This window comes from Mytilus galloprovincialis, chromosome 7 (assembly GCF_965363235.1).
Source record: "Mytilus galloprovincialis chromosome 7, xbMytGall1.hap1.1, whole genome shotgun sequence".
Taxonomy (NCBI): domain Eukaryota; kingdom Metazoa; phylum Mollusca; class Bivalvia; order Mytilida; family Mytilidae; genus Mytilus; species Mytilus galloprovincialis.
Genome location: NC_134844.1, coordinates 61,306,825 through 61,334,396, shown reverse-complemented (window position 1 = coordinate 61,334,396; position 27,572 = coordinate 61,306,825). Strand labels below are relative to the sequence as shown.

The following is a 27,572-nucleotide window of genomic DNA, read 5'->3' as shown; positions in this document are numbered from 1 at the left end:
TTTGTATTAAATGTATACTCTTTGCTTCGATTGAATCCAGTTTCAGGTGGCGATGATTCACAGTACTGTAGTAATAGTACGTAAGATATACATTAACAACATATGCCTTTTTTTACCATATCATTCATTTTTGGACTGTACTACTTAGTAGGAAATTAAAAATCTCTTATTCTATGACGATACATATAATGGTAAAGTATGTGTTTTGTACAAATGCAAATAAATGACATTGGTGTTATATCTGATGATCAAATCACAATATGACATTGTGCATCAATAAACGAGACATCAGATTTTATACATGAAAAGGTCCTAATGCTAAACATGCACAATAAAACTGAAAAACTAAAGGGTGGATGGATGTTTTAAAAAAAGTTTTAAACGCTATGTATGGAGAAATTTTAATTAATATACATTCTGTAAAAAAACATATTACAAGTTTCAAATGTTGAAATTTTAAAATAAAATTATGTTTTTGTTTTCATTTGTCAGAAAGTACATATTTAAGTCTATTGTGAAGACGGGTTTGACGAAAGATTTGAATAACTTGACAAAACACATTTATTTAAACCATCACCATACAAAATAGGTACATTGTAATGCTAAAATCATGACATGTACAGGAAGCAATTATTCAAAACGGGAAGTATTTATACGAATACACCTATTTCAACAACATTCACAATGAATCTCCAATACGAATTTTAAATCATTATCATATAGTAGGAAGTATCTTATCATACTACTCCAACATTAAAATGGTGTGATCGTGTGTGCCATATAATAGTTGAAGAAGAAAGTTTAATATAAACTGACAGGTAAATGTATTTACTTAGCAACAATATTTGATATATTTAATATAATATTTGATATATTTGATATAATATTTGATGATAATATTTTAAATATTTGATAGACACCTATATAAACGTGTGCACCCTTTTCATTTAAAATCTGGTAGAATGTTGTGTCATAAGCTTACCCAAAGCTCAATATGTTCGTATAAAACATTGCATTTTTTCAAATTTTGGTAATGATAATACACTAACGTAATATATAAACAATTGCTTTGGTTAAAAATGCGGAAGTCAAAGTGAACCTGTACATGAATGAACAAAGGCTGTGTGGCCATGCAATCAGAAGTGCCTTAAAAAAAAACTACGGGTCTCTAACTAATGAACAAAAACACGGATTTTTTTTTAACTCCTATCACTTCTAATACGGTATATCAATCAAATAAACATAGCTAAACTGTCGTATTCTGATGCAAAAATAAATATTTGAATGAGTAGAATACGTCTTATACCCCTCCATCATTCAACGAATGACGAAATTTAAGAGAATCGTAAGTACTTCCTTTTCTTTTACACACACAATAACGATGATTATCTCCACTTTTCATACTTGATACAAATACTTCACTAATACTTCTGTATTCGATCTATACATTCCATAGTCAAGTCTGCCAGGTATTTAACCTAACATCATTTTTTTTAAATTATACTACAATTATATCTTTGAAAATATGAACTTAAAGATACTGTGATAAAATTTATACAACAAGTCAGGCGGAAACTTTGTAGAAATTAAACAAAAGAAATTGAACACTTTGTTATATAAGGTAAAAAATCAGATGAAGTTAGTAAATTTGAATTGTTTGAAAAATTATGGCTTTTCTACCTCAGGAATAGATTCCCTAAGCTGTATTTGGCAAAACTTTTAGGAATTTTTGGTCCTCAATGCTCTTCAACTTTGTACTCTATTTGGCCTTTTAAACATTTTTTGATTCGAGCGTCACTGATGAGTCTTTTTTTTAGACGAAACGCGCGTCTGGCGTAAATATAAAATTTTGAACCTGGTATCAATGATGAGTTTATATAGTACAAATTTTGGTACAGAATTAATACCAACAGTTATCACAATATTGTATGTGTGAAAATTGTAACTTTAAGAGATATAAAATAGACAAACTTTTAAAAATGCTGTAAATGTAACGATGTTACCAAATATCTGTAATACTTATATTTCAAGTACAAATCAAGTACTGTGAAATACACTGTATTACAGGTAGCTAGATATTACAATGATTTCAAAGTAACAAAATAGTACTAAAAATTGTACTACAGTTTTTATTTTGGTAGAGAAATAGTACCTTTGCAAAAGTAGTTGTTCGCATAAATATTCATATTAAGGTTTATGTACCCTTCTGTAGCCATTTTTGAACGAACTTTTCAAACTTCAATTGTATCAAAACTACAGATATAATGAAAAATAGAGATAGGCCATTTTGTACATATTCCAAGGGGAAACTTGATGCAAAGCATTATTTTTTACTGTTCCATTGCATTTAATAGAAAAAGAGGACTTTGTGGCAAATAAATCAAGATTTTTATAGAAAATCCACAGCCTTTATCCTTGTACTCTCATATTTGGCAATTTGATGACTGATAGATATAGGATTATTGCATGCAGTGCTAGCATTGATTTCCTTAAAACAAGTTTATAAATGTAGTTATTGGTTAAGACAAGTATAAATATGGTCAAAATCAAGTACACCTTTTAGGGTGCGCTCGACTTTAGTGACTCAGCACGAGGTGTTTTGGAATTTACAGGTTACTTAGAACTTTTTGTAAAAAATAAACACTAGCACATCATAGAAAATCAAGTGAGTAATTTATGTTTCAAATTTTATAACAAAAATCTCTGTATTAAAGGCTGTGGATTTTCTATAAAAATCTTGATTTATTTGCCACAAAATCCTCTTTTTCTATCAAATGCAATGAAACAGTAAAAAATAATGCTTTGCATCAAGTTTCCCCTTGGAACATGTACTAAATGGCCTATCTCTATTATTTATTATATCTTTAGTTTTGATACAATTGAGGTTTGAAAAATTCGTACAAAAATGGCTACAGAAGGGTACATAAACCTTAAGGTGGTACCCAACACTTTCACTAAAATTAATTTGGCTCGTTTAATTTTCTTAAAATTTTGTCAAAGTATTTACTTTGACCCTTTAACAAAAATATAAAAAAATTCAAAATTTTGAACCAACCGTTTTGTCAGAAAAATTACACTGGTTATATAGCAGCTTGACAAACACCAATTTTGATCATTGAGAAGCTTATTCCCTTTACAACATAACGTAATTAAAACATTAAGCTGACTTTACAGAGTTATCTCCCTGTAGTGTTAGGAACCACCTTAAAACTGTTCCATTGATCGATTTTAATTTTGATGGAAAAATACAATTGTTATTTTCAAAGGGACATAACATTGACGAATTATATATTTAAATGTACAGAACTCTCAGATCTGTTTATTGTGTCTTTTTGTGTCGGGATGTATAAGTACCGGTCCACGTCCACTTGTATTTTAGTCCATCTGATGAGTTAAGCCTTTTTCAACTGATTTTTATAGTTCGTTCTTATGTTGTACTGTTATACCACTGTCCCAGGTTAGGGGGAGGGTTGGGATCTCGCTAACATGTTTAACCCCGCCACATTATTTATGTATGTGCCTGTCCCAAGTCAGGAGCCTGTAATTCAGTGGTTGTCGTGTGTTTATGTGTTACATATTTGTATTTCGTTCATGTTGTTTTTTTTACATAAATAAGGCCGTTAGTTTTCTCGCTTGAATTGTTTTACAGTGTCTTATCGGAGCTTTTTATAGCTGACTATGCGGTATGGGCTTTGCTCATTGTTGAAAGCCGTACTATGACCTATAGTTGTTAATGTCTGTGTCATTTTGGTCTTTTGTGGATAGTTGTCTCATTGGCAATCATACCACATCTTCTGTTTTATATAATCAATATTGTCGAAACTGACGTTTTTTTGTTTTTCTTAAATCCTTCTTTGACTTAGTGTATTATACATGTTAAAGTTGAAGTAAAAGTCATAAGCAAATAAAAAAAGAAGTTTACCTTTTGTAATTGCTTGCTCCCAGGAAGCAATTCGCCGATATTTTCCGTATGCAAATAAACTCATCATAGATACCAGGACTAAATTTTTTATATACGCCAGACGCGCGTTTCGTCTACAAAAGACTCATCAGTGACGCTCGAATAAAAAAAAATGAAAAGGCCAAATAAAGTACGAAGTTGAAGAGCATTAAGAACCAAAATTCCTAAATGTTTTGCCAAATACCAAGTGACCTTAGCGTGACCCTCTAGTAACAATTCTGTGATCGCAATACACATGGATCTGTCATTTAAATAAACTATCATCTGATTGTACATGTTAAAGACGTACTCAATATCCATGCTTCTTTGTTGATTGTTTACTATAAGATGATAATCGGTATAATACGGCTTCAAAACACGACAGTCAATTAGCTATCATTCATTAATTCATTAATTCATATCATAACAGACAGAGACAACAAAAAATGACGATTATTCGAAATGTTTGCGTAAGAAATGAAAACATCGTCCAGAGAAGACTTAGTTTATGATAATTATATACATGCATTGGTTTAAGAATGGATAACCATTATTGTTCACCAGTCACTCGTGTAAATGACTTTAACTTCCATAATGTTTTATCATTTTTAATTTTTTATTATCTTAACAGGTAGAAAAGCATCATATTTGCAATGCTTGTATTGCTCATCGTGACGATAGTCACAACAGTATATGGAATCATTTCTCAAAGAACAGAATATCAATGCAGTTATTGGGAAGATAGACATCTAAATCTACATGCAAATTGTTCTAAAAGAAACTTTACGTCAATTCCAGTTGTGCTATCAAGCATAGTTTCACTTGACTTAAGCGGTAATCAGATTAAAGTTGTACACAATAAGACATTCCTGAACTTGAGTAATCTTTGGGAGCTGAACTTGTCTTTTAATAGAATAGAATGGTTAGAAATTGGGGCATTTTTGGGGCTCGAAAGTTTAGAAATATTAATTTTACGAAAGAACAGTCTTGATTACAATAGCCGACATTTTTCTAAATCTGTATTTCAACCTTTGAAGTTTTTAACAAATTTAGATATAAGCCTTCAAAGAGGCAGGTCTGAAGAGTGGAACGCCACCTGGTTTTCACAATATATAATATCTGACCTTTCAAATCTACAAAGTATTGAAATCGACATCTCTCCTGATAATGTGTTTCGTGAAGGATTTTTGTCATTATCAAAATTAAAGAAAGTCAAAGCCGGATTTTGTGTCATGGATGCCAATGAGAAAACATTTTCCAACATACCTCACGTAGACCAAATAGATATAACTGACTGTGTTATAAAATCCTATGCAGTCGGAACATTTTCAGGGCGACATATAAAATATCTCAATCTTAGTTCAACTAATCCTGAGCTAACGGTTTGGTCAAATATTTCGCAAGATTTTAAACATTTCACCGTTGATACACTAGTATTATCAGACACTATCGAAGCTTTACGGAAAATGTGGGAACGCCTTGTTTTCAATGCTTTAAACAAAACGGGTGTACAGAAGTTATTTTTAGATCACAATGAAATGCAGAGATTATGTTTGAGTTGTGAAGTCCATGATTTTGACTTACCGATAACTTTAAAGTATTTGGACCTTTCATCAAACAAGTTAATCTGTTTCTGTTTATCAATGCCCCATTTATCGAGTCTGAATTTAGAAAATAACAATCTCCGAGATTATTTAAGATTGAAAACATATTATCCTTCCTATCCATCAAACTTAACGGTAATAAATTTCGCCTTTAACAACCTTGACTATTTGAATGTTTCCATTTTCCATGGACATCAAAGTTTACGTGTTTTAAATCTAAGCAACAATTATTTTACCGATATCGATTTTGACATTTCGCATTTAACGTTACTTCAAGTTCTTGATTTATCGAATAATCGAATACAAAAGTTTAGCGAAAAGTCTATGAAGAAATTAGACGTCCTGTTTGGTTCGTCGAATGTAAAATTAAACCTTGGAGAAAATATCTTACAATGCAGCTGTGATGCTATTTCATTCATTGAATGGTTACTTGACAAACAGGACTATTTTTCCGCAAAAAATGAGACGAAATGTAAATTCGCAAATGGAACAACTATTTTTTTGACAGACTTTAGAAGTACAATGTTGCAACTGAAAGAGAATTGTGCATCACGCCTCGTTCTGATAATTTGCATTTCTATATCGATTACGTCAATGTTAGTTATCGCGATAATTGGAATTGTATATAGATATAGATGGAGATTGCGATATGCATACTACATGATAAAGAGTAAATATAAACTAGACAATATCGCCCAAACTGATGAACAGGAATACACATACGATGCTTTCATATCCTATGCCGACAATGAACAAGATTTTATTGTAAGAGAGTGTATACCGAATCTAGAAGAAGGAGGCAATGCAAAACTATGCATCCATAAACGTGATTTTTTGCCCGGAAACGAGATTACGTATAATATAACTAATTCTATACACGAAAGTAGAAAGGTAGTGTGTATCATAACAAAGTCTTTTCTGGATTCATACTATTGCATGTTTGAATTTAACATGGCGAGAATGGAAAGTATTTATTCCAGAAGTAAAGAAAACATATTGTTTTTAGTATTCTTAGACCAATTTCGATCAAAAGATCTTCCTCTTATTATGCTTGAACATGTTCAAAACGATTCCTATATCGAATACCCAAATGATGAACAGGGAAATGTTGTATTCTGGGAGAAAATAAAAGAAATTTTGAATTAAGTTTTATCGTTGAGTTGTGTTATTGGTTTTTTTCTGTTTTGATGGTTATGTCATAATATTTCAGATTCAAAACGATTCCTGTATCGAATACCCAAATGATGAACAGGGAAATGTTGTATTTTGGGAGAAAATGAAAGAAATTTTGAATTAAGTTTTATTGTTGAGTTGTGCTATTGGTTTTTTTCTGTTTTAATGGTGATGTCCTAACATTTCAGATGAATCAAATATTGAGCTGCGTCGGATAGAAATCGACCTTATGCAAATGCACATATATTTTTACATGCATATAGTTTTGATTTATTTTGGAACAATCAATTACAAAAAGGGTGAATTTTGTTCTGTTTTGAAGGGTTCAAATATCAATTCAATTTTAAAATATTTACCGACTGCATATACATTTTTATTTTGTATTTTTCAACCCGAAAGAAATAATCTGAAGTATTAGTATTCATTTAAACAAGATGGTTTCTCTTCGATGTATCTCTATTTATGTAATACAGTCATTTTCTAAATTTAGGCATTTTGTAAAATGAAATGATCACATAGAGTCATGGAATATATCAAGTGCAGATCAATTTTACTTGTGATAACTTAGTTAGGTTAAGCCCTTGCTGGGAATCTTATTTGCTGTGCAGGTCGTATATACTGCATTTTTTGTGAATACATTGTATGTACATTAATTATTATGTATCTTGTAAATAGAGTGTGTATCTCTTTACGTTTACTTGATAAGAACTCTTTGGTATTTCCATTGAAGGCAAATGTATACATCAATAAATCTACAATGAATATGATGACATTTTTTTCAGAGGTGTCTTTATGATCAACAGATTGTATCTAGAGCAAAACTACAACGATTTTTTTCCTTCCATTTCTCCGTTCAATGAACATCAATAACTTTCTCAAATCTCCATAGAAATTTTATAAAAACAAAGGTTTAAGCTTTTTATTCATGATTTAAAAATAATATTAGATTCAAACGTTTGAAAATTATATTTTCATTTCAGTTTAATTTTCTAATTTGAATTTTCTTATATTTTATATTTTCTAATATAAAAAAAGAAGCTTTTTGTACAGTAAAAATCAGTTTTAGTCTGAATTGAAATAAGTTAGTCATAAATAACAGTCAAATTTCCATGAAATTTTATCAACTTATACCAAAAGACAGTATCCAGAGCAACATTTTGAAAATTATTATTTCATTTGCCGTATTTTACTGATAAACCAAGCCTCCTTATTGTTTAAATAAGTTGATGATTTTATTTACACTAAACATTACAGACAATTTTGGGTTACATTTTTTGACACGATTAATTTGTATACCTTCATAGATTATTATAAATTTGGACAGAGAACAATTTAAAAAAATAGCATGTTAAGAAAATGTTTGATTGTTTACTTTTTCTAATTCTATAATTATATTTATAAATGAACTAACTATTTGTTGTCTATAATACACCTTGACACTGGCAACAACAATCGTTTCCAAGACACAAAGCTCCGTACAATCTTTAAGATTGTTTTTGCAAATAACTCAAATTCAACAGGCAATTTAGTGAATTTAGCTTCATATTTTTAGTCAATTTATTAAATGATGATTTTTGTTAAAGTCATTTAAGAAAATGCCTATCTTGGTAAGGCATTTTATAAATTGCTTGAAAAATCAGTCATTTTACAAAATGCTTAATTTAGATAATGCCTGTAACATATTTATAAATATATATGTATAACATATTAAAAACGAGGAATATATTTGTGAAACGCTTAGGACATATTTGAAACAGAAACATTTTGCACCTGTACCGAGTCAAGAGCCTCTTTGTAAATACTGTATGATTTTTAAGTTTAGTTCATTTGTATGGTCTCCATAATCACAGCTCTAAAACACTTTTTTTAGTTAAGGGGCCAGTTTAAACACGCCTTAGACTGCGGGATTTTAACGCCAAGTTGAAGACACATTGATGGCCTTAGATTATTGTTTTGCTCTTTGATCGGGTTGTTGTTTCTTTGACACATTCCTCATTTCCATTGTCAATTTTAAACATTGATTTGTTTTAGCTGAAATAAATACTTTATGTTTGTATACCCTGTTTTAAAAATGAAAGCAAACGATGTTCATCTTATAAGATTAACATATTTTTTTATTTTTTATATTGTTTTTTGGCAATTAGAAAACAAAACTTTAATCTGATCATTATTTTTTATATCATTTGTACTAATCTCATTTATAGACACTAACTACATTATACTATGTGCCTGTACATTTATCTAATATTTGTAAAAGTGCAGTCTCTGTTTAATTTTTGATCTATAAACATATACTTATAAAAGAAAAAAAAAAAGATTTGTTGATGCTATGTTTCGTGTTATTTCTTTCTTTGTTATATTTTATAGTCATATATAAAAGAAAACTCTGGGGCAAAACGTACCAAAAGAAACGAAATAAAGACACATTACTTTCTACAAAAAAAAAAAAAAAAAAAAAAAAAAAAAACGATGGAAGTTAGACACGACACGGTTTACTAAAAGTACTATTACAACTTAAGACACCGCAATGCAAAAAGTTAAATAAAACAAAAACAAAACTCCAAGGAAATTTCAAGACAAAAAGTCCGAATTCAAATGGCAAATACTAAAGCTCGAACACATCAAACGAATGGATAACAACTGTTATATTCTTGACTTGATATAAGCATTCGTTTATGTAGAAATGATTGAATAAAACTGGTTTTATAGATAGCTTAACCTCTCACTTAAAAAACAACATTCAGTGATGTTGCAGTAGAGGAACAAGGATTAAATTGTGACTAATCCAAATATGAACATTTCAGTGGTCTTTAACATATTTCATAACGATCAACCTAATAACGATGGCGTTTGTGAACTTTTAAAACTTTCAAAGACATTATTTAACTTTGCCACTTGAAACCCTTAGTTCAAGGACTATATGTTGTAAAAGAGGGGAAGAAAAATATCACATAGACACTGAAACTCATACGTAGAACTTAGATAAACAAACAATGCCATGGCTTAAACGAATAAAATACCAATAGACAAACAAAAGCACACAAAACATAACTAAGAAAACTAAAAAATAAGCAAAACAAACCCCGCCAAAAACTGAAGGTGATCTTATGTGCTCCGAATGGTAAACATATCTTGCTCCCAATGTTGCACCCGTCGTGTTGCGCGTGTTATTACCAACCCGGTAATAAGTCGAATTCGGTAGGTCACAATCGGAACAAAGGTACGGGGTTGTCCTTACGACATTTCGAACATAACTGTTATTATCTGTGAAACGGATATATTATAACGGTCAGCCAACTTTTGATCGAGTCTATCAAACTAACGATGAGATGAATTCAACTTAATCACTAGGAACTCTTGGTTAAATAGCTCCCTTGAGCAGCAAGTATTTACGAAGTGAATCATCAATATTCTTTATATTTTTTTTATAAGACATGTTAGTACAATGAAGTTGTAGTATCACCTCGGAGATAAAAACTGTGTGTGCAATGGCTACCCGATTGTTGTTGCATATATAGACATTTATCCTGCAATTGGGTGTTCTACTATACAGATACAGCCCTACATACTAGTATATCGCTATGCTGTATCTGTATACTATACAGATATCGCTTAAAAGCTCCGCCCACTGCCGGACTTTGTATTGTATAAACCTGCGTGACCTCAGAATGTGTATTGCAGTTGCATTCCAATGACGTATCAATTGCAAATTAACGATTACTTTTATACGTTCTATTTGTTTCAAACATTTCTTTAGAGTATCACACCAATTTCTGATACCATACACACATGAACATCAGTCTTTTCTACGATGACACATATCAATTGCAGAACTTGAATGTGTGTGATTGTGTAACAAAAACAATCATGTCAATTTCAGCATGCATGTTTAGTGAATGTAAAGTCTGAAGCATAGGACAACTCGTACACTCCTGTTTCAAATTGGACAATGCTTTGTTATTTGTTTTTACTGTTGAAATTAGTTGTTATGTTAAAATAGATAATTATTTACCTTGAGCGATGTATTATTGTTGACCATTCGAGATTCTTTTTTTGCGAATCCGTCTTTAGCTGAATGTGATTACTGTATCGTATTACTACACGGGCCTCAAGGGATTTAAAATCGAAAATAAATGCAAAACATGTGTTTTTGTGTCTTTCAAAACACAAATAATATACAAAATTAATTGCAGGATAAAGACAATAACTGTTTAGTGTCTTTAAATATCAGCTGTATTTGTACTCGGCTCGAAACAGGTGTAATAGCTCTCTAAAAGCTCGCATACACCTTGTTTCCTAGCCTCGTACAAATACAGCTGATATTTAAAGACACTAAACAGTAACTGTCTATATATGAGTTCATTGTAGGATTTGCCAGATGTTGCCGTTATTTCTTAGAATATAAACCAGCGCTCGTACGAAATTTCAAGGCAGAGACCTTCCTAGCTCAAAATAATGCAAATACATTTTGTGTTTAAGAAAATAAAAAAAAACTTTAATTAAGAAAAAGACTTTTGATTTTTCGATTAATGGCATAACTTATACTCTGTTATATTATTTTGATTCATTGAACAGATAAACGATCAGTGTAAATATAAAAACCTTGTTAAAGATAACCTATCAGTAAATATGCTATTTAACCGGTTTTAGTTGTGAAATTCTGTATGCATTCATACCACAATGTCGTTTTACATATTCGCCACAATTTATATTCGTTATTTTTTGTCCTCGCGAAATAATGGTGCAAGCTTGGATTTTTTTATTGACAAGACGACGTATCTGCGAATTACACTTAAACAGAAATTACATTATTTTATTAAGAGGAACCAGGTTTAATGGAAATAAATCAGCAGTACACATTTTCTGTTTGCGCTTTGAGATAATCAGACTAATTTCCATACAGCACAATGTATATGAATATGGTATCTTAGCTACATTTGGCAAAACCATTGGGAATTGTGGATCCTCATTTTCTTAAACTTTGTTCTTTCTTTCGTATTTTTTTTTTTTTTTTTTGTATTATTCGAGGGTCACTGATGAGTTATTTCTAGACAAAATAAGGGTCTGGCGAACAAAGTCATAACCATAGTGTATCTTTGAATTATTTTAGTTGCACAGGTATTGCAATTCTTTCCTAGTAAAACGCATTCTTAAAATAAAATGTCTAGTTGTTCTATCCATGAGTAAACTCAATTTAATGATTTATTGATTTTAAATTCAAAATTTGTCATTAAACGAAAAATACACCCACACAAAAGACAAATTGGCTGCTACTCTTCATGTTAGAATGCCAAGACACACAAAGTTATCTTAATTTATACTTTTTTAATTTTCATAAGTGCATAAATGACAAATAGACAACAGTTACAAATATAAAGTGATTTGAAAACAAGAAAACAAATTATTATATAAATCTGTATCCCTTATCAAGGGAAAATTTTAAGGAAATTGTAAAAGGGACACGCTACAATGATCTCTTACACACACCTAAGAATTCCGCCTACTCACTGTTATCCAACACAATTTGGCACAACTCAACATATGTATTTTGCCTTTTTTAAAATCCTATATCCCTGTTTTCAAAAAGATAAAATATTTTTAAAAAACTTGAACCACGCACTATATTCATATATTGGAAATCTTTTTTTGGTTACAATGATTATAGCAATTTGACAAACACTTATATGGATCATTGAGATCGATGCATAATAATCATTATCACCTTATAGTGTGATGTACATTTAAAAAAATAAATCTCTCAACTGAAACTGAAAAGTGAAATAACAAAAATACCGAACTCCCATAAGAAAGGTTTGTTTTATAAAATGGCTATATCAAAAGCTCAACACCATCAAACGAATGGAAAACAACTTTCATATTCCTGACTTAGTACTGACATTTTTGTATGTAAAAACGTTTGATTCAACCTCGTCTTATAACTAGCAAATTTCACCTCGCACTTGTAAGGCTGTCGCATTACATTGTTTTCTCTTATTTAGACATTACATAGCATATCAGAAAATTCTTGATATATAACATTAGCAAAATCATTAACCTACGTGTACTGTGAATTCCTTATTATTCGCTGAATACCAACTTTTCGTGGATTTCGTGACTACAGGTGAACCACGAAATTAAATGTTCATCGAATAACAAATATGACATTGGTTTGTATGCAGACTTCAACAAAACCACGAAATTTGATATCCACGAACAGGTAAGTTTTCCTTAATCCACGAAAATTGGTACCCCCGAAAATAAATGAATCCACAGTAATACATTACATTCAAATTTGTAATTGGTCAGCAAAGACTATACCAATTTTTTCGTACGTACAGATAAAACTTGTATCATTACGTCAATTTCCTATAAACATTATGCAGACGTCTGACAATTCACTTTTCGCTTGTGTGTTTTTCTTGAGGGTGACTTATAATATAAAAAATGTCACAAACACAAAGGGAGTATTTCACATTAAGTAATATATATATATAAAAAGGCAATATATAGTTGCTTCTTTCATATTCCATGAATTGTTACCATGGTTACAGATATAATTCAAACGATATATATTGCACGGAAGGTAAAGCATTAACGAATCGTTAAAAATCCATAATTGGTTTTTCAAATTCTTTCACTCTAATCTGTCTTGGAGTGAATTCACCATTGGATTTTCCTTTAAAAAAGAATGGATTCCTTGACATTGTTTTAGTCTTTGGTGCTTTTGAATGTTCAACAACTTCCGGATCCGCGTCTTTTGATTTCTTGAGAGTTTCCACCTTCCTCTTTTTCCTTTTTCTTGCGAAGACTAAGAGGCATAGAAATAATGTCATAATAGTCAAAACAGCTGCTGCAACAAGTATCCACCAAGGCCAATACAAATCTCGTAGCTTTTCCCAGAAACTGGAATTTGAAGACGAGGCTGATGCATTACCTTCAATAAAAATGTTTAAATAGTGAAGAAGATCATTACGTCAAGATTTTTTTTCTGTGAGTAATAAGTATAAAGTGCAGGAACAATTAATTAAGTTGTGATTATGTTGCATATTAAAGTCATTTATAAATGGCAGATATTACTGTTACAGAGAACACGTGTTTGAACTGTTTGACTTTTGTCATTTTAGTCTTTTAAAGCTTGCTGTTCTTCAAAGCAATCATATTACGCACATCTTCCTAATTCTATACGCAAGCAGATGAGCTGCTGTATCGTGAAAGAAAGAAGATTAGATCAAACAGTCTTAATTATTCGTTACTAATACACTTTACATTCGTCGGAAAAGCAAGTGTTGTGACAATCTAAGTTATGTTTTCGGGCTCCAATAACAAAAGTTTTGAAGATACGAGGCCTCACATTTTCTAATTGATTCCATCAAAAAGAACAAATTATCGTATGTTCCCTTAGTTTTCTTTGTTTTCCTGCCATCCTGGTATTTACTGGTTGATATCTGAATTCAAAAGTGTTTAGTGGGAGAAGCGTGTCTACTTAACACGAAATCTTTAAAATATGTACATGTATTTGAAAATTGAACACTCAGCAGGTACATGTACTTTACAATATGATAATAAGAACATATGAAACAATACACGAAAATCAGTGTTTACCTGTACTATTACCAGTTGTCACAACAAACCCAGTAGAAACAGTGCTAGCAACAGCTGCTTCTGTAGTTGTAGCAGTAGTTGTTGTTGTTGATTGCGTTACTGCCACTACATTTGTTGTCGTGGCTTCAGTAGTTGTGGTTGTTACTGAATCAATTGTTGTCAGTCCTATTGTTGTATCAATTGTTGTCATGGAATCTGTAGTTACGTCTGTTGCGGATTCTTGTGTTGTCCCTACAAGTTATAGCAAAGTTATTGTTAGTACTAATCATTTTAAGGACGAGTTACAGAAAATTGGCTATGTCGCAGATTTCAGTAAAATTTGGCATCTGGCTCGATGAACTACAACTGAAAATCGATAAAAAAATAATGCATTTATCTCATTTATCATTTGAATATAACTGGTTAAATGCTTTCATAATGGTGGAAATTTCTATACAAAGCATATAAAATCAGCGAAAAACCTTCTCAAAGTTGTCTTAAATCTTCAAAAAGTTGTTGATACACACATTTCCGTTTTAATGGTGCTAATAAAGATAGGGTCACCGACTTCGTTTGTACGGTATACATAATTCAAAGTTTGTTTTGTGAAAATATCCTACCAAACGTCGAAATAATCGTAACGGCATCACGTTGTAGGTTGTTAAACGTTGATTTTTGACGTTTTTCACCACCAACAAGGTCAATGAACGTAACACATTGATTAAAGACACTAGGTCGGTGAACATAAGATTATGTTTTATCGTTAACACAGAAATTTAAGTGTCAATAACATACACTTTTTTTTTAAAAGTCTACGGAGTAGAAATTAGACATTTATGATTTTAAGACATGTATTATAAAATTCTTGTTGCTAGGTCTTTAGTTTTGTATGATGTGGCTTGTGTACTATTATTTGTCTGTTTGTCTTTTTATTTTTTAGCCATGGTGTGTCAGTTTATTTCGCTGTATGAGTTTGACTGTCCCTCTGGTATCTTTCGTCCCTCTTTTTGAAAACTTTTTGTCGCTTTTATGTGCGTTCTATACAAATATTCATCCATATTAAAAGAACTTAATCTGTAATAATTCAAGGAGCCAAGATTGTAAGCAAAATTTTAGAAAGTCTGGTACATAGCTCATTTACTGTTCCTTGACCGTAATTTGTAAAAACGTCAAATTGAAACACAGCGTAGATTTCAAATCAGTCTGATCTTAGATCACTTTGGTTATTCTTTTTATGTTCGTTTTGGTCATATAGCTTGTCACGATCTCGGTTAACAAAACTTCCTTGGTTTTCAAATTAATGTCCTGAGGTTAATCGTTCCTTGTGCATATTCATGTTGGAACGTGCTTTACAATTGGACGCACCAATTAATAAAGTATCATTTACGTTTGATATGTCTAACAATAAATATTTATATATATATTACAAACCTGATCCACAATTTTGTTATCTTCAAAATCAATGATGTAATGTTTTACTTGGAATTGAACCTTTTATTTAATGTCATTTTTTTTTATCTAAAAAGCTTATGCTTTTTATCTAAAAAGTTTGTGTCTGTCCCAAGTCAGGAGCCTGTATATTCAGTGGTTGTCGTTTGTTTATGTGTTACATATTTGTTTTTCGTTCATTTTTTTACATAAATAAGGCCGTTAGTTTTCTCGTTTGAATTGTTTTACATTGTCTTATCGGGGCCTTTTATAGCTAACTATGCGGTATGGGCTTTGCTCATTGTTGAAGGCCGTACGGTGACCTATAGTTGTTAATGTCTGTGTCATTTTTGTCTTTTGTGGATAGTTGTCTCATTGGAAATCATACCACATCTTCTTGTTTATATTATTTGATAAAAAAAAACATCTTGTCTTTCAAAAATTTCTTTTGTACATTCCTAATGCAGATAAATTCCGAAAATCCCTATCAAAGCATCAAAAAATAAAATGAATTGTTTACCAATGGATCGTTACTCCTAGATGTTAACCCATTGTCGTGATGTCAAAATATTTATTTACCTTGCAATCCTCCGGGCTCATGGTTTCTTTTTCAAGAATCAACACTTATGCATTGTATCTATACTATATATTTGTTTAGGGGCCAGCTGAAGGACGCCTCCGGGTGCTACATTGAAGACCTGTTGGTGACCCTCTGCTGTTGTTTTTTTATTTGGTCGGGTTGTTGTCTCTTTGACACATTCCCCATTTCCATTCTCAATTTTACTTAGTCTTTGAGGGTGTTATCAGTCCTGATTTGAGTGCGTCGCTAATTACATCATTTACAATAGACATATTCTAAATATTTTACTGATCAGTATAGAAATTATAAAAGAACCTTGGGTAAAGATGACCTAAAATGGTTTCAGCCGTTCATGCAAAAGCAAGTATGCAATCGGCAGTCCTCGGGTGAATACGATACTCTCCTGTTAGATGAAGGTGCGAAAACTGCCGAGATGTGACGAATGAGAAGTATGTTAAAGTGGTAGACCTTGGTTCAGGGAGATAACTCTTTAAATCAGTTATGTGTTTGTTAAAGTCAAGTTTCATCAATGTTTTTTAAGCATTTACCTGAAACAGATTGGAAATAATCTATGTAACCTAGAAGCTTAGAATATATTTATGAAAATGGTTGACACAAACGTACTGATGATTTTAAGAGTTATTTCCCTTAACCTAGGTCTACCTCCTTGAATTGCTTCTCATGTATTTTCATGTCTTATACTCTCGCATATTTAGTTTCAGTGTATCCGAGTCAGGTGAATCTAAAGCGTTTAACACTTTGTATTTTATTCATTTGCTTTTTTTGCTTGTTTTTATTTGTGTGGGGTTTTTCCCCGTCTATTATAGGAAATTGGCGGTTACATGTATATCTAGACGAAAGAAAATGGTATGATACGTATATATTTACGTATATACTTTTGTATTATTTTTATTTACTTTCTGTTTTTTTTTATCATATATAACAAACTTGAAAACCATATCAAATCTTTTTTTTTAAATTGGACTATACATACATGGGTTAACAGGACTAAAATGCATCCTAACATATTTAGTTGCTCCAGATTCATAGTAGTATTCGTTATCCTTCGTAGCGTCACAGAATACAGGAAAAAATGTATCTTCACTCATTGATAGGTAAAGAGATAGAGTAATTGCTCCATCTGATCCAACCTTATATCGCTAAAACAGACGTAAACATTTTTATATAAGAATTTGACCATACCTAAATTCACAGTTTTTTCAGTGCTTTTGGGGTACCTATATTCGATGATTATGCTACATAGTGATGCTTACTCTCAAACCGCAGAATACAATAAATTGCCATGTAAATTATTCTTTGCAGTTTAGCTGCTCGTCAAAAGAAGCTATAACGATATTCCTTGTTTTTAACTTGTATTAATAAAGAACAATATTGTACCAGCTTATATTGCCCTTCCATAGATGTCTATACAATTATAAGATTGACAATACATACTAGAGATCATTTCTTTTAAATATGTTACATGCCAATAAAAACTATTTTATATTTTATTTTTCATTTCAACATAGATGATTCGATACGAAACTATGAAATTTCTGCCGATTAGCATTCATATTGATTAAGTGATTTTTTTAGTTATTATTAATTTTTACATTCGTATGAACATTTGAAATAAGCCTCTAAATCAAATATTACTATATACATGGTAAACATGACAAGTACGAGTACCTATTTTTATTAAGGTAGATCATAAGTATAGACGTTTTGAGACAGAATTTTCTTATACTTTGCCAATATGAAGATTTAACTATGCTTTTTCCAAAAATATAATAATAAATATGGGTCACCGTGCTATTTTTCAAGCTATGAGTCATTGAAAATTTCCTCAATTTAGTTAGATTGTTGATGAAAAAACACATGTGTTTGCAAAAAACTAAATATATGAGAGAGAATTTTGAAATACATTTTGAGATAATAGGTTTCATTGTATTTTTTAAGAAAATAAAAATAAAAAATGGTGTCACCGAACTTGTTTTCTTGCTACAAGTAGAAATAAAAAAATTCCCTATTAGTCCAGTATAATTTTTTTTACAAAAAGAGTTATCTCCCCTTAAATAACTCATTTAAAAAAAATGATCCTCAAAACAACAAAAACTGATATTTGTAAAAGTATTTTGGATAAAACAATTATTCACCAAGTTTCTTTATATGAATAAACGGTCTAACTATTAAATTGCAAATATGTCTCCACATTTGCAAATTTGGGCAAAATAACTAGACCGATTTGGTACTGTGATTGTTAAATCCAAGAGGGCGGTATACCATCAATCTACCTTAAACTTACCCCACAATACGGCCAGGGCGAAGAATCATACATTTCCATTACTATAAAATCCCCACGTGATGGTGTATCTCTGCTCTCTGCAGACCAGGAACCGAGACAGTTAAATGCTCCATAGAATGGATTAGCTGAAAAATAGCATGTTCTGTTGGTTTTATGGTTAGTTTCTGCGACTGGTACCATCTATCCTGATTACTTATTCGATTTTATACAATAATCAAGAAATTCAATGAATATGATATTGGTTTGCCCTTTTTTATTTTTTTTTTCTCTACTTGATAATGAATAAGTTTTGAATGAATTATAAATTAATGAAAGGAGATACCAGGTATGCGTATAAGTGAATTATTGCGACAGAAATCTAACAATATAGGAAAAGTAATATGTTATCATATTTACTCAGCATCATCGTTCATTGTTTGATTGGTGGTGTTTTACAGCACTTTCTGCATTCATGACTAAAACGTATTGATCAGTTTTAACTGACGGAGATAGCCGAGGTGCTCGCAAAGAGCCGACGGCATTCGGCAGAAAACCGGGAAATCCTGGTGAATTAAGTTCGGAGTCGAACACACCTGCAACGTGCGGAATTCGAATTCATACTTTTGTTGCAGACAAACTAGTGATACTGACATCATAATCGTCATAAATTCATTTTAAACCATCAAAACCTTGCTCATTATTGAAGCCTGGACGGTGACCTATAGTTGTTAATTTATTTGTCATTTTGTCTCATGTGGAGAGTTGTCTCATTGTCAACCATTCCACATCTTCTTTCTTATAAGTATGTTGACAACATATGAAAATAATGATCTGTGTTCAATAAAAAGAAATTAGGTATTAAATTTAACCATGAAGACACATTGAATCAAGACATCCAAAGACCAACTAATTATCTATCAAACCAGCCTCATCTATCAGTAGGGTTACAGATGCTCACTACCCCTAATCTACTTTCCTCCTCCTTAATATCAGACGAAAATCGGTTTAAAAACATGTGCAGTTTATTTCCATTTTAACCACTCACCTCATTCTCCAATTACCACCTACCTATCACCCGCTTCTCTCCCCTGATTGCCACCGCTTGGTCCTTCGCCTCTGTCCACTCTCTTTATCATGAAAATAATCATTGTTCTACAATTTCGGTGGCATATGAGAATATAACGCTATAAAACTGTTTTGATACAGAAATCCATAAATTGAAGATATTTATGTACATGTAACTAAGTATTCAAATTATTTTTCCTTATATTATATGCATTACCGTTAGATACCAAGTTAAAATCGTAGCAACTCTTTAAAGCAATGCTAGTATCTGAGATGGGAGCTACCGATGATTGGCTACTGGAACAATAATCGGCATTACCGCCACTACTGAATGTGAAGAAATAAGTCTCAAAGGAAAACGGACAATTCACGTACTGATAATTATCTGAAATAAAAGAATACAGTTAGTTTACACATAATGATATTGTCTAAATATACAATAGGATTTGATACAAGTTATAGCAACTTAAAATATAATACAGTCAGGACAATACACCCCCCTCCCCCGTTTTCGAAAATAAAATCGATTCGTCTTCTTTTTGTGTTATGGAACAGTGTGGTACAATTTCATAGAGATCTATCTCTCTAACTTAAGCTCTTATATTAAAACAAAATGGCTTCCGAGACGACATCGCCATGCCAATTTACGGCAGTACATTTTTGAGGTCGTACAAAAATCTTAAGAATTTGTATCGGTTTTACAAAAGATTTATTTAAGATTTCAAAATGATAATTATAGATTATCGTTGATCATCTCAACGAGATTGATTTTCTCGCTTGAGCTGTTACAGCGAAAGTGAGAAAAGCAATCGAGTTGAGATGACCAATGATAATCTGTTTATCGCTATTTTAACTATGACGACGTTGTCAATTTCATGTCAATTTCGTTAGCAACGCCACGTGACCTCCTTAGTTTCTAGCGATAATTTTTCCATCTCAAGCGAGAAGCATGATATGAAAATTATCACAAAAAAAGTTCAAAAGAAAAATGCACAAAATAGCGATAATAATATTTATTTACAATTTAGTTTTTGATTAATGATTACCATACTACCTCGACCAAAAAGTTTAACCTGAAGCGGGACAGTCGGACGGACGGACGGACGAACGAACGCACGCACGCATAGACCAGAACACATAATGTTCATAAACTGAACATAAAAATTACCTGACACATTAAATAATGTATAAAAGAAGGAGACTCTCACCCCGTTAGATGGGTCATTATAAAAAAAGTTAAAAAAAAATCGACGCGGTAATATTTTGAAAAAATTAAATCATTATTTAAAACATTTAAATGTGTCCCGCTATTCTATAGTATGGTAGCAACGATATTCAGAAATAACCAATGGGAAAAATAAAGAGTTCCTTGAATTTTAACAATTTTAGGTTATCAATTTAAAGCATACATGTAGGTACTAAATATTATTGTCAAACATCAAACAACTGTTCCAATGTGATGTTTAGATTTGAATTACGACTTATTGACAGTATTCATATAGCTGTGCATTCTATTCAAACATAAATTTCAGAATACATTGTCGTAAAAAAGTTGGCTGTCCTAATTATAACCGTGGTAAATACTAAAAAATACACTTACACTGAATATAATTAAGTGAATTGTATAAGATTAAATGATAAAAATATACCCAATCCTTCGTACACGACCTAAACACACTTTACTTTATGAATAAAAAAAAAATAAAAATTTCGCATTTTTATATAGTAACTCCAATGACATAAAAGTATCACCATTGACATCACATTTCAAATTTTACCTTTATAAAGTACTGAACACAAAGCCAAGAACACCCGGTACGAGCAAAAGAAAAGAGATGAAAAAATGATTCTTAGGCTAAAATATCACAAATTATATAACATAACATCAATAACTAAAAATGTCAATAGTGTTACTGAATAGTTTCATTGGTGTTACCAGCATACATCAGTTTGTAAAAACTTTGTATATTTAATACGTGATATTGTTTAAACATTGTTGAATAAGTATTGTTTTTCATAAATAATATGATGTTTCGCTTTTAAGCATGAAAGAAACACAAAACAATGCTGATTGTAATGATATATTCAGTGGTGTTACTAAACTGTTCAATCATCATATATTAACATTATGATGTTATTTTATCAAAATGGTCTTACCATTGACAGTAACACCAATGATTTAAGGTGTATTTTAAGATTTAGTTACGAAATAGGTGCTCCATTCCCCTATTCTACACATGTATATGTTGTTACTGGTGAATGTTTCTATAATCAATATATGTCATAATTAAAAGTTCAGGAAATGTTTTCAAAAAAGGATTTTTATAAGGGTACACCATGGACACGATTTTCAACTATGATATAGCTTTTACTAACTTTTAAGATTTTTTCACCAAATTTTCAACATAAATGTTTATTTTCTTTTGCATAACATGCTTACAGGTAACATAGTTAAGGAAGAAACTATTGCAAATGCTGAAATCTTGAATAAGATAACTCTTACCCTACCAATTTGCCTTATGGTTACACCATTGACTTTAAAAATGAGACATGGTGAATTTTTTTATTATACAACCAACATACACCTCCCATTCATTAAAAAATGTTTGTATGTACCAAAATGCAAAAAAAAGTGATACATCCTAATAACAAATGGTATACATAATAGTCCTATTTCAGGTCTGAAAGGATTTATAGTAAAAAATAATAGTTGATTCTGGCTATAACCAAGGGTTTAAGAAAACATTAAGGATGTTTTTATAACATTTCATACTGTAAACTGTATATAGTGTATCACAAAACATTCATATCTAACATATGCAAGTGTTATTTTGATACATTTTGATATATTTTCATGTCTTTTGACTTAAACATACCAAATAACATAGTTTTGCATGTTTTTTTTTATTATGACCCAGATACAAATAACAACTATTCTTACTATATTTACATTTTGTAAGAGCAAAACTCGACGTTGATGAAGTAAATCTTGAAGCACAAGTTGAAGCGGCTGCCAATACACCTGTGCCTCCTAGATCCTCTGTAAATATAAGATCAAATGAAATAAGAGAAGGAAATAGAAAAAAAAAAGACTTTAATATACAAAAATTATGTCGTGTTAAAGAAATTACACATTTTCGGAAAAAAATATGGCTCTTTTAATTAATTCCTATAAAAAAAACCTCATTCGTTGCAGTATAACATATTTGTTTTTGTTCTTTATTTTGTACACAAATAAGCCGGTTAAATAGTTTTCTCCTTTGAAATATTTTACATTTGTCATTTCGAGACCTTGTAAAGCTGACTACACGGTACGGGATTGACTCATTATTGAAGGCAGTACTGTGACATAAAGTTTTTAGTTCCCGTAGCATTTGTTCTCTTGTTGAGAGTTGTCTCATTGGCAATTATAATAAATATTCTTATTTTTATTTTGAACAGCAATCTTTAGCACAGATTCATATTACAATATCCTAGACATGTATTAGCAAGTCGCCGAAAAAAAATCTTTGAATTATATATTATCAAAATTCCATATTATTTCATTATCTCAAACACTAGGTTATTATTAGCCTGATTGCTGCACCATAAGGGCTATATCTTGTCTGAAAATGTAGCGCAGTTAGAATCATTCAATATCTTATATTTAAAAACTATGCTTTGGTGAACGTTCACACACCTTGTATACATTCAGGTTTTTCACATCCGATTTTAATGGTAATATCTTTCCTATACAAATTAATAAACATGTCCCCATTCACCTTTTAAGCTTTTAACGGGTATACAAGTAATATATCGTTGTCATGTCATTCATATTGAAGGTGACATGTTTAGGATTTAATAGTGGTCATTTATATGTTTTGATTTTAGTGTGGCGTCCAAGAATATGATTATTGTTTTAGGGCCAAGTGAATCTCCAGGTGCAGAATTTATCGCTGCGATGAAGACCTTTTTTTTGGCATAGGGCTGTTTTCTGCTCTTTGATCGGGTTGTTGTCTCTTTGACACATTCCCAGTTTCCATTCTCAATCATATCATAGTTGACAGTAAACTACATGTATATTGAGTAAATTATTGATTTTGCTTACAAATACATGTAGTTCTTAACAGATCATGAAGTTAGTGCATGTGTGATCGCTAAATTTTAAAATAAAATACCAGAAACAGAACATCGTTACAATTGTGACTAAAACATCACGGATTGTCAATAAACATACCAATAGAGATGAAAACTTTCCCGTCCTTTTTCATAAATTGAAACGTGACCAAATTTAAGAATTAGAATGACGTATATTTGATGCCATACCGTAATATTCCCTTATAACACTATCGAACTGTCGACTGGAAGTATCAGTACTGTAAATATGGGTTCCACTGTAAAGCATTAAGTAATAATAATAACGAGTTGACGGGTCGTAATACTCGTCCTCACAAGTTGGTGACGAACCTGTCAATTAAGAATAAACAGATAAGGTTTTCACCGTAAAACATTAAAAATAATAGACCAATTTCGAGATTATCCTTCACCGGAAAAAAACCCGTCAATTTTGCGCGCCTTTGTAACGTCATTTACCAGATACAGGGGATCGCCGGTATCATTGCACTTTTAATGTTCATCAAGCGTCTTAGTGATCATCATTGTGCAGGATAAACTAGAAATAATGTTTGTTCTGTAGGCGCTTAGTCACAATTCCCTAATGACAGCGGTGTTGATTGTCAATTATAAGATTTTAATTTGCCAATCAACCAAAGCAGCAATGAAAAATGAAAACAACACGCTATAAATTTCTTGCATCCGAAACGCTCTTCTAGATTTACCTTCATCAGGAATGCCCAAAGCCGAATATTTGAAGGCAAAGAATTTTTAATAAACTAAATCATGACACAACTTAACAGTTGGAGAGAAAGCGAGCATCTTTACTTCCAAAAAGGGGAGGGGTTGTCCGAGGTTTTTTTTTTAACAAAACACGGAAAGTTTTTTTCTCTCTGTTTTTTTTCAACCTATTCAAGCAATTTTTTTTTTTTTCAAAATTTAACACAATACGATATTGGAAAAATCTGAATTAAGTATAGATTTTTGTTATCATCTATTTAACCACAATGGTTTTTTTCATCAAATTGGGAAACAGAATATTTTTTAGAAAAAAAGAAAAAAACCTACCGCCGCTTTTTTTAACGTTAACTGGTTATTCCCTAATTATTGTTTAATAATTATAGACCGAATTAACAAATAAATTAAAAAAAAATGACAACCACTGAATTATCGTGTCCTAACCTGGGACAGGCACATGCAGAATGTGGCAGGATTAAACCATGTTGAAAGCGCCGACCCGCCACTAGCCTAAGAGAGAACGTAACAGTGCAACATACGAACAAACTATAGACATCAGTTGAAAAAGGCTTAACGCATCAGATGGATACACATAGAAATACAATACAACTATTGTGGATGTGACTCATACTTCACAACAACAAAATTCGTTTAGTTCAGATATGAGAGAACTCACAGTTACTGACAGCTGGTTCAAAGCCAATAACAACAAATGATAAACAATCATAGATCTAAGACTAAATTGTTTGTTCATTTTAACATAGGTCCGTTTTAATAGATTCTTATATATAGTTTCGTTATGAATATTTATTATGGGATGAGTATTTAATGATAATGTTTGTGAAGAATGAATATTATAATTTCCATAATATATCATTTTTTTCATATGGTATAGTGGAAAAGGGGTTCAAAAAAGAAAATAGATCCAAGAGAAAGGAAAGAAGAGAAACCACCAGAAAAGACACGGACATGAGCGAACCAAATCCCATTACCTTCAAAATTAATTAAAGCTATATACTTGAGGATTTCAATTTTTGCGTTTTTAAAATCAATATCGACGCACCTTTTAACATAAATCGGGGTTTACACGAGGTTAAAATTTATGTATGGGTTGAAAATAACAGAAAACCCTTCTCATACTATGATATTACGAAAGTACAACTGCGGCAAGACGAAGGTTCGATTTACCATGTTGACGTGCAAGAGAGTGGTTAATAAAGATACCGATGTTGTGTATTGAATGCCTTAAAGAAAGTGTATCTAGAGAATTTTAAACTTGCAAAATGTATATGCATATACATAGATCATGTACACCTCCTTCTAAAAGGTGTAAATCGAACAATTTTGCACATTTTCCAGAAGTTGAAACATCGTGATTGTCGGAATAGATATCATTTGCCTATATAAGTAACGTCTTGATCCTATTCGCGAATATATATATTTATTTATTAACAACACTGCTATCTTCAATATTTTAAGTCCACTGGGATATGTGGAACTGTTTAAAGGATAAACTTTACATATATAGTTAACCAGTTTCAGTGAGAAACATGCTGCATTGTACTTGTACAGAGGACCTCAGAATGTCTGTTCCAGTTTTTTACGATGTGTTTCTTATTTGTCAATATTTTCAGTATAAAGTTTATCGTTTGTTTGTTTTGTATATCCCAAGTTATCTGTTTGTCTCCTTTTTTCCCTTTTTGTTAATGACTTCATTTTTTTTTCTCTGATCCGTTTGATGTATACCACGCACAGAAATAAGAAGACAAAGTAAAATGTAGATTAAAGTTTCAAATGACCCTTAAAAAATTGAGATTGCTCCATATTGAATATCTATATATTTTGATTCCTCCAAAAATTCCATAATAGCAGGTGGGCAAATTCAATATATGAGAAATACTCCTGTAAAATTTAAGGAGTCTGGATTACAAACAAAACAGAATTACACAAACTTGTATCGTCTTCCGTAAATTTTGTTAAAAAATCTTCGGGGTATGTAAAGTAAGCATAGGTCATCGTCTTTACCGGAGCACCTTCATTTGAACGCTATATTGATAAAGGAAAAAGTCAAAAGCAGAAAAGAAGAGTTTGTTCCTATGATAATATATACCAAAAACGGTTTTAAAAAAAGTTTTAAATTAAGTGAAATTATATATTTATCGTATTACTTTTTCTAGTACAATTGCTTGGCTGACTTATCTGAGTATAATTACATTATTAAGAAACTATTGATTGAGAGAACAAGCTTAAACCTTTAATAGGTGCATGTATATGTTGTTTGAAACTTGCTACAATCCGAAATTAAATAGGGATATCAGTTTCAGTTAAAATCGGCCAACAGCCTAGACATTAAAATAATACTGGATGCTATTATCAATCGACGATTTTATTTATTTATTTTATACACTTTATTTCACAGCAGCGCCGCATAGGATGTTACATATATGTTGAAATTATTCAATAACCCGCATTCAATATGATCATTCAATAAAGAATTTTCACCAATTTATATTTTCCATGAGCAACAAAACGGGTTCCACATGTAAAGCAAGATCAGCTTACCTACACGTAGCCCTAGATTTTTTTTTAGAGTTGCGGCATATGTCTGTCTTCGTTTTTGGCTATTTTTTGTACTTTGTTTTTTAGTTTGTCTTTTTAATGTTCATTTCGAACGCCATTTATGAGCCTAGTATTTGTTATTTTTCCCACATGCGTTGTCATTGTTTCTTTGAATTATACGTTTTGAATGTTTGCGTTTCGGCTGCTTTTCATGAGTTAGCTTCATCAGGAAAACTTACTCATTTTAGAGTTTATGACAATTCATAAGAGAATATGACATTGCAAAATAATAGAAAAAAATCCTTGGACCGTTTTTTCAAGGTTGGCATAGTTCTAAACTTCAACAATAAGAATAATTAGTAAGTGATTCTTTAAGTAGATTGGCTTAAGAATTGGAAATAAAGACATGAATTCATATCAAATATTATTTGCTTTCCTAAATTTCTGTTATATAATTTGTGTATTGCAACAGTCGTGCTAGCAAGCGTGCATGGTTTTCTTTTCAATTGCTGATACCTTTTCTAATTG

General features: G+C 31.3%; 2 protein-coding genes across 2 annotated transcripts; one reads left to right on the top strand and one right to left on the bottom strand.

The window, feature by feature from the left end:
- The first annotated feature begins 685 nt into the window (after window positions 1-685).
- Window positions 686-7,299, top strand: LOC143083418 (toll-like receptor 4). The gene is made up of 2 exons (XM_076259666.1): window positions 686-818; window positions 4,572-7,299. The coding sequence occupies exon 2, from the start codon at window positions 4,594-4,596 to the stop codon at window positions 6,688-6,690; it is 2,097 nt and encodes a 698-aa protein (XP_076115781.1). The 5' UTR covers window positions 686-818; window positions 4,572-4,593; the 3' UTR covers window positions 6,691-7,299.
- Window positions 7,300-12,583: 5,284 nt separating this feature from the next.
- Window positions 12,584-22,690, bottom strand: LOC143081848 (uncharacterized). The gene is made up of 6 exons (XM_076257524.1): window positions 22,606-22,690; window positions 19,873-20,040; window positions 18,612-18,736; window positions 17,301-17,466; window positions 14,320-14,550; window positions 12,584-13,651 (listed from the first exon to the last, which is right to left on the bottom strand). The coding sequence occupies exons 3-6, from the start codon at window positions 18,648-18,650 to the stop codon at window positions 13,320-13,322; spliced, it is 768 nt and encodes a 255-aa protein (XP_076113639.1). The 5' UTR covers window positions 18,651-18,736; window positions 19,873-20,040; window positions 22,606-22,690; the 3' UTR covers window positions 12,584-13,319.
- Window positions 22,691-27,572: the final 4,882 nt, after the last annotated feature.